The 7,143-nt window shown below is 48.8% G+C and overlaps 1 protein-coding gene across 1 annotated transcript; it reads right to left on the reverse strand.

Annotated features, from left to right (window-relative positions):
• Positions 1–714: 714 nt before the first annotated feature.
• On the reverse strand, positions 715–2,973 carry LOC124678267. Its single transcript, XM_047214185.1, has 7 exons — positions 2,814–2,973; positions 2,589–2,735; positions 2,333–2,503; positions 1,530–1,590; positions 1,349–1,434; positions 1,147–1,236; positions 715–1,008 (listed from the first exon to the last, which is right to left on the reverse strand). Exons 1-7 carry the CDS (start codon positions 2,940–2,942, stop codon positions 946–948), a joined length of 747 nt encoding a protein of 248 aa, XP_047070141.1. The 5' UTR covers positions 2,943–2,973; the 3' UTR covers positions 715–945.
• Positions 2,974–7,143: the final 4,170 nt, after the last annotated feature.

The raw sequence follows: 7,143 nt of genomic DNA on the forward strand, positions 1-7,143 counted from the left end.
CGCCGCCATGAAGGGATGGGCCAACCGCTGGGTTCCGGCCTGGGGAAAGACGAAGAGGAGGACGAAGAGGCCGCCCAGCAGCATCCTCAGACATGGTGTACTCGACGCGGCCGCCTCCCTCCTGCCACCACGCTGAGATGCCAAGGGCCGAGGCCATGAGCCTAGGGTCAAATCCCCGCCGCCCCCTTCACCGGCGCCGCGGCTTCGGCCTGGAGCGCCTCCGGGGGAGACGAGGAGGGGGTCGGAGGAGGGGGGGCTGGGTGGCGGCGGGCTAGGGTTTGCCCCCTCGGTCGCCTGAAGGAGACGACCCGAGGGGAGCGAACGGGCGAGAGATGACGCTGAGGACCTTGACCACTTTGACCATAGTTGCTTTGTGTTAGAAAGCATTTGACTGAAGGAAGCGTCAAGCTCCCTAAATTCCAGTTGCATTTGGACAAGAGTAAAATACATTAAAGGTCACTAGATTTGACCCAATATTCTTTATGGTCACCATACATCACGATACGTGATTTATATTCATGGAATACACGGGACTGTTGTATCTTATTTTTGGCTCCCTCAAAACTCATATGGAATAGTATGTTCGGTGTGAATTTCGAAGTAGTCTATACCAATTCATTTGTTCCAAACTGTACCAAAGGAACTCTTCCTTTTGGAATCACATATGCTCCAAAATTTCTACCCTTTTCCCTTCTTCCAAACAGGCCTGAGATATACCAAACAAACAAAAAAATCTTATTCTGGGTGTATTTGCTTGTAGTACTGCTGGTATATATGATTGTACAATTTCTCTTTGCCAATAAAGCTCGTAAAAAAAAGGAAACAAAATTTAGAGTCCACACCATATCGTTATAAGGTACAGCTTTGTGACACTAATTTCAACAACTCTGTGCCCAAGACAAGTCCAATGCCGAAGATAATTGGTCACCCGTATATAGACATTGTTTATACTGTTATGTACTTCAATATAGCTGAGCGTACATTCTCCATGAAAGCCACAGCTTCCTCCTGAACAGTACATACAAATATACAAGTTAGAAAGCCTGGCAAAGAAACACGTACATGATCAAAGATCCAAAGCCTCAATATACTTTGCAAATTTATCCGAATCTCCTGATAGAGGAGGGGTCACGGAAAGTGCATCACCTGATTGCTCGTCTTTGCGCTCGCTATGTTCTCATCAAGAAGTGTCAATATGGACATGTTGAGCTCATTCCGTTCAACCATGTCGAGCAGCTGGGAAACACCACGATACCACAACACAGTTACAAAATCGGCAGGCGCATAGGAAGAGTTGCCGAAAAGAAAAAGGCACAGCATTTTAAGAGCTTTATGTTTCAGATCTTACGGTTGATTTTCTATCTTTAGATTGCAGGATATTGGTGAGCCGCTCTTTCGCCGTCACGAGGTCATTCTGCAACTTGTCATAGGCCTCTGCATCACAGACAGACAGAGCGAAGTTTTCAAGCTATATTAGCTTCGATCATGCAGCAAATTGAGCAGTTTCATGGAAAATGTTGTTGACTGACCTACTCCCTCGCCGATAACCTTCTGCATTGCTTCCAGCTCGATCAATCTGTCCTCCAACTCCTGCGAGTGCAAAGGAAATCTAAATCAAGCTGGATTGGGAGTTTTTTTTTGCGAGAAATCTACCGATCTATTAATAATCATCAACAGTAGTACAAATAACCCAAAAAGTAAAGAAAATTACAAATTGGTATTCGGACCACCTAGCGACGACTACAAACACTAGCACGAGCCGAAGGCGCGCCGCTGTCCTCGCCCCTCCATCGCCGGAGTCAGGCAAAGCTTGTCGTAGTAGAGCTTGTTGTAGTAGACAGACGGGAAGTCGTCGTGCTAAGGTCCCAAAGGACCAGCGCACCAGAGCAGCAACCATCGCCAATGATGACAACCGTAAATCGGAGGAGACTATCATGAAACCACACGAACAAACATGAAAACCGACCGGATCCCAGAAAATCCGACGGGCACACAACTCCACGCGCCCTCCGATAGCGCTAGATGCACCACTGGAGCGAGCATAGGGCGGGGAGACCTTATTCTGACTTCAGGATGTAGCCGCCGCCTCACCATCCCAAAAAAAGAGATTGAAAAGCAAACTAAATTAAGAACAAAAACTTCCCGCCGATGAGGGACCATGGTCCACCACACCTCCAAGGCCCCAAGGCCACCGGAGGCGGAGTGGACCGGCGGTATCCCCGGCGAGGAGGATGGAACCCGCCTCCTGGGTCCCCTTGGCACCGTACCGGTTCGTGGATTGGGAGTTTTGTCAGAGCCCAAAATTTATTATCTAGAAATTCAGAACTTTTACCGCCGTTCTGGTGACAGCAAATTTTATCTCGGCGATTTCCCGCTGGATATAGTCGAAGAATCCCTTGTTCAGCCTAGGCCGGAGCCTGCCGATCTCGATCTCGATCTCCCGCGCGTCCGTGTCGAGGAAGTACTCCACCAGGCCGGCGTCCGTGTCAGGTACCACCCGCGCCTGCACGCACGCGGCCAGTGTCATGTCAGTCAGCTCAAGCACACACGCGACGAAATTCCATGCCAGCGACGAACGTTTAACTTACCTCGCGCTCCTTGCGGCGGCGCTCCGTCTCCTCCTGGACCTGGCGGTCGAAGGCCGCGCGCGCGTCGGCGTCGCTGTCGAGACGGCGGCGGAACTCGAGGTTCGCGATGTGGCCTGGCTGCGGCGCCGCGAGGATGCCCTCAGGGTCCTGCACCACAAGACGAGCAGCATCAGAACTGTGCAGCCGGTCTATCAAGCGTCGGTGAGCCGAGCTGGTAGTACGTACCCATCCGATGCAGGAGATCTTGTTGGCGACGGCGCGGCGACTGGTCGGCGCGCGGCGGGAGGCGGGGCGCGGCGCGAGGAGGGGGAAGCGCTGGAGGATGGCGCCGAGGGAGGAGGAGGAAGAAGCCATCGCTAATGGCGAGGATGGAGTGGACGCGCGTTATCCCCTCGATCGCTAATGGCGAACTGTACGATGGAGCGGAGTGGAGTGACCAAGAGATAAACGATAAGAGGATTGTTTCCGCGTGTGGGTTTAGGATGGCCCATCGGGCCGGCCCAGTTTGTTTGTTTTTACTACTTTTTTATTTTACTTTTTTTTAAGGAAACGCAAGTGTGCAAATGAAAAGCTCAATTTGATAGGAAAGGTGCAATTATAACAACCTGAAATCTTGTTGGCGTGCGGCCGCCCAAACGACGCGCCGAGCGGGCGGTGTCGTGGCCACCTGATCCTTTTCAGGTGTCTTTTTGTCCGGTGGGTGCACGTGGGTGAGTTTTTTTACTAACCGTTGCTCTCGTCATGGGTCCCACATGTCGGTGACTGGGTTGGTTTGGTTTCGTCGTGAGAAAAATAACTACACCGCTGTTCGAATTTGGGGGATCGTGCCCACTTCTCCACTCCGCATCCCGCAGTTTCCCTATCTCCTCTCCGGCGGCGGTGGACCTCGCCGGCGATTGCGCGGCGATTTTGGTGGTTGCCGGGAGGCCGTAGGGGTCGGCGGGGTGGCGCTCCGCAACGGGGGCGACCGGATCGGAGACGCCGACCTCGGGAGCTACCGCCGCGGCGAGGAGGCGGGTGGCGCTCCGCAACGGCGACCGGATCTCGGCCGGCGAGTCAATCAGCGCCGAGGACGTGTTCCGCCGCCGCGCCGCCGTGCACTCCCGTGTCGCGGTAATTACTCCCTCCTCCCCTGCAGCACTCTACCCGCGATTTTGGTAGTAGTTGGCCTCTACCCCGCGGCGAGGTGGCGCGGAACTCTAGGTTGAGGTCGACCGCGCCGAGGTGAGGTGGCGCGGCGAGGTGGCGCGGCGAGGTGGCGCGGAGAGGTTGGGGGTGCTCGCCTCCCCGTTGATTTTTTGCGATGATGGTGGGCGTGATGGCGATGACGGGCTTGGGCGGGCCGTTCCCGCGGCGGCTGCTGCTGCGCTGCGCGGTCTGGACGGCGGCGAGGATGTGGTGGGCCTTGAGGAGCTCGCCGTGGTCGGGGGTGGGGCCACTTGCGGACGTCGATGGCGTGGCGGCCGACGAAGACGGGGCCGTGGTGGACCTGGTTGTGCGCGAAGGCTTTCGGTCTCGGCGACTGTGGTGGTGGTGGTGACGGTGGTGGATGTGGTTGTGGTGGTGGTGATGGTGGCGGTGGCGTTGGAGCTAACGAGCGTGAGCGGTGGGGTGACAAGCGAGACGAGGTGTGTGGCGGGGTTGAGTGGCGGGGTGGGGAGGAAGAGGAGGAAGACGACGAGGCGGGAGAAGCGGAAGCCCACGGTCATGGATGTGGCGCGAAGAGCGTGTGCGGGATGAGCCGGGTGGTGGGCAGCTACGGCTTGGCCAGCTCCGGCGCGGAGTCCGGCGAGGCCGCCGACGGCGGGAGCTTCATGTCGCCGGGCGGCGAGATTTCCTCGTGGCCGCTTCGGCCGGCGCGTGTGAACTATGAACCGCTCAGCCTTGCGAAGTGATTGCGAGGTTGGGTTTGGGTCAGGCGAGAGGGGTCGAGGGAGTTTTTGAGGTTTTTTTCTGGATAAGTTGATGTTGTAGTTGCTTTTTGTATTACTGTTATTGCTAATACAGGTGTGCTTGTTGCCTGTAGTGGTAGGAAACTTGCTTATGCACTGGTAGAAAACATGCTTATGCAGTTATGCAGTTTTGCAGTGGTAGAAAAATTGCTTATGTACTTGCTACAATAGTTTGAGATGGTTATCTACAGGTTCATATTTGTTGTTTTGGTTGACTATGTTGATACAATAGTTGCTTGTCACACCTACGCAGGTTCATAGTTTGAGATGATTAGGTGGATTTAACTTTTTGAGCCCAGCATTTTGATTTTCATACTTATCTTTATTTTCTGTTGCTCTGGGTTGAAGACCACCATCTAGGTTGTTTATGCATATTGAAAACATGAGGCTATGTCTTCCTAGGTTCAAGTCTAAAACCAATCACACCTTATGAATTTGCTTTAGTTTTGATTCAGGTGTGTATTGAAAATAAAGGCTAGGACCTATACTTGAGTTTTTCTTATAGACTGAATGAAGAGTTGTATTTGATTTTATAATTTTGTACTTTTGTTTGTTGCTCAACTAGAAATTTTTTTTGTTGCATGTACTGCTATGTTTTTTTTGTTGCCTTTATTGAAATGTTTGTTGCTCTAGTGCTATGTTTTGTTGCCTCTAGTGCTATTAAAGTTGATATGCAGAATGAATCTTTTTTTGTTTTGCATAGTTTGCTTTTATTTGGGTTGTTATTGCTCAACTTTGCTATGTTTGTTGCCTGTAGTGCTAGTAAAGTTGCTATGTAGATTCAGTTCTTCCTCTTTGTAAATTTTCATGTTGATAAGGTTACCTACTTATCATTTGTTTTTTTAGCAAAATAGGTGTGCTAAAATGGTAGGAACTGATCCGTCTGAAGTAGCTGGGTCTTCTTCGAGTCACCAAGCAAGTTCAGGTTAGTTTCCTTTTTTTAATCTCTTTTGTTTTTTTGCTTTTCCGTAATTTGTATTCACTTAAATGGTTGGGTCCTTTTTTCTCCTACAAACTTTTATATGTGTTTATATGTGTGTTGACTCCCCAATGCAGCCTACCGGTCATATTGCAATGAAACACAAGGTTGCAGACCGGTAGAGGGCATCCTCCAAAAGGAAGACCACCAACAAGGTGGTACCACAAAAGACTGGGGATGCTTGGAGCTCGAAGAAGACGAAGCAACGAAACGAAAGAAAAGGAAGTTAAGAAAAAAATGGATAGCGCAGATGTAAGTTTATCGTACTCACGATGCATCATTTCTTACACAGAGCATTTTTGTATAATTGTCTGTTCTTGGTAGCTTCTTTTGTAACATGCAGTAAATTTAAGAGTTGATGGGACTTTTAGGAGTAACTTTTTTCTTTTTTCTATTTCTTGTGCAACTTGGCTATGCAGGAAATAAGAAACAGGACATCACCATCCCGTTTCTTTGCTCTAAATGGTGATCTTAATGCTGATCAAAGGATTGCCATACTTAAGATGGACTTAGGTGGTCTTCTCAACATCGGTGCATGCACTATGCCCGTTGATCTCAGCCAATGGGTGATGAAGTGTTATGATCATGCGAAATCGTAGTTAGTGATACCCAACGGGGGAAGATACCGAGTTGACGCCGAAAGTGTTTCAAGAGTTTGGGGGCTACCGAATTCCGGGCTCAAAGTTTGCTACGAGATGAAGACGGACATCATCAAAGCAATCAATGAGGAGTACGGTTTTCCTGGAACGAATGCTCCTGAAAAGACTGCATGGTGTAAGATGATAAAAGATATGAAAGGTGCTTCTGATGATCGATTTCTCCGAGCTTGGGCTATTGTTGCTTTTGATTTCTTCCTTGCGCCGACTACCGGCCTTAAAGTTAGCCCACGCTGCTACCCTGCTGTAAATAATATCAAGCTTCTTCCACGGACAAATATATGCCAATTTGTTGCCGATCGGATCGTGGTTGCTTTCGAGCGCATTGGGAAATAAGAAGTCCGTCCGTTGTCGCGTATTTCATTTGGTGGTAAGTGTATTTTTTCCTATGATGAACACAATACAGAGAATAGCATATATGAGGAAAATTATTGTTTACATTCAAACATTTTTAGTTGCTAGTTTTTGAGATATGACCAGCTCGTGTGTTAATTCATGTTTTCCACTGTTTTTAATCTCTGCAGTTGCTTTTTGGTACATACTTTTTGCACATGTACTGCTGTTAGTTGCCTTGTTCAATTCATAAATTGCCTCCCAACTATGTATTGCATAATCCACCAAGAGCTCTTTTTGGGTTTTATCAATGAATTTGTTGCCTTCAATCCATATTTACTTGCTTAGAAATACAGTTTTTTAAGTTGCCTCACATGTAGTAGTTTTGCTTTTTTCTATCTATGATGTTTTTGTGAGCCAAAAAGATTTTCAGGTAATTCAATTCTGTTTTGTGAGCCAAAACAATTTTTTCCAGATTTCATATATGTTTTTTGTTGCCTATATTAGTAGTGAAGTTGCATGAATAGGAGCTGTAGTTGCCTATATTAGTTGTGAAGTTGCATGAAATTTAGTACAAAGTTGCTATTCATTTCAGATTTTTTGATTATGAATTTTGCATGAAAATAGCTACTGTA

This window comes from Lolium rigidum, chromosome 7 (genome assembly GCF_022539505.1).
Source record: "Lolium rigidum isolate FL_2022 chromosome 7, APGP_CSIRO_Lrig_0.1, whole genome shotgun sequence".
Lineage (NCBI taxonomy): Eukaryota > Viridiplantae > Streptophyta > Magnoliopsida > Poales > Poaceae > Lolium > Lolium rigidum.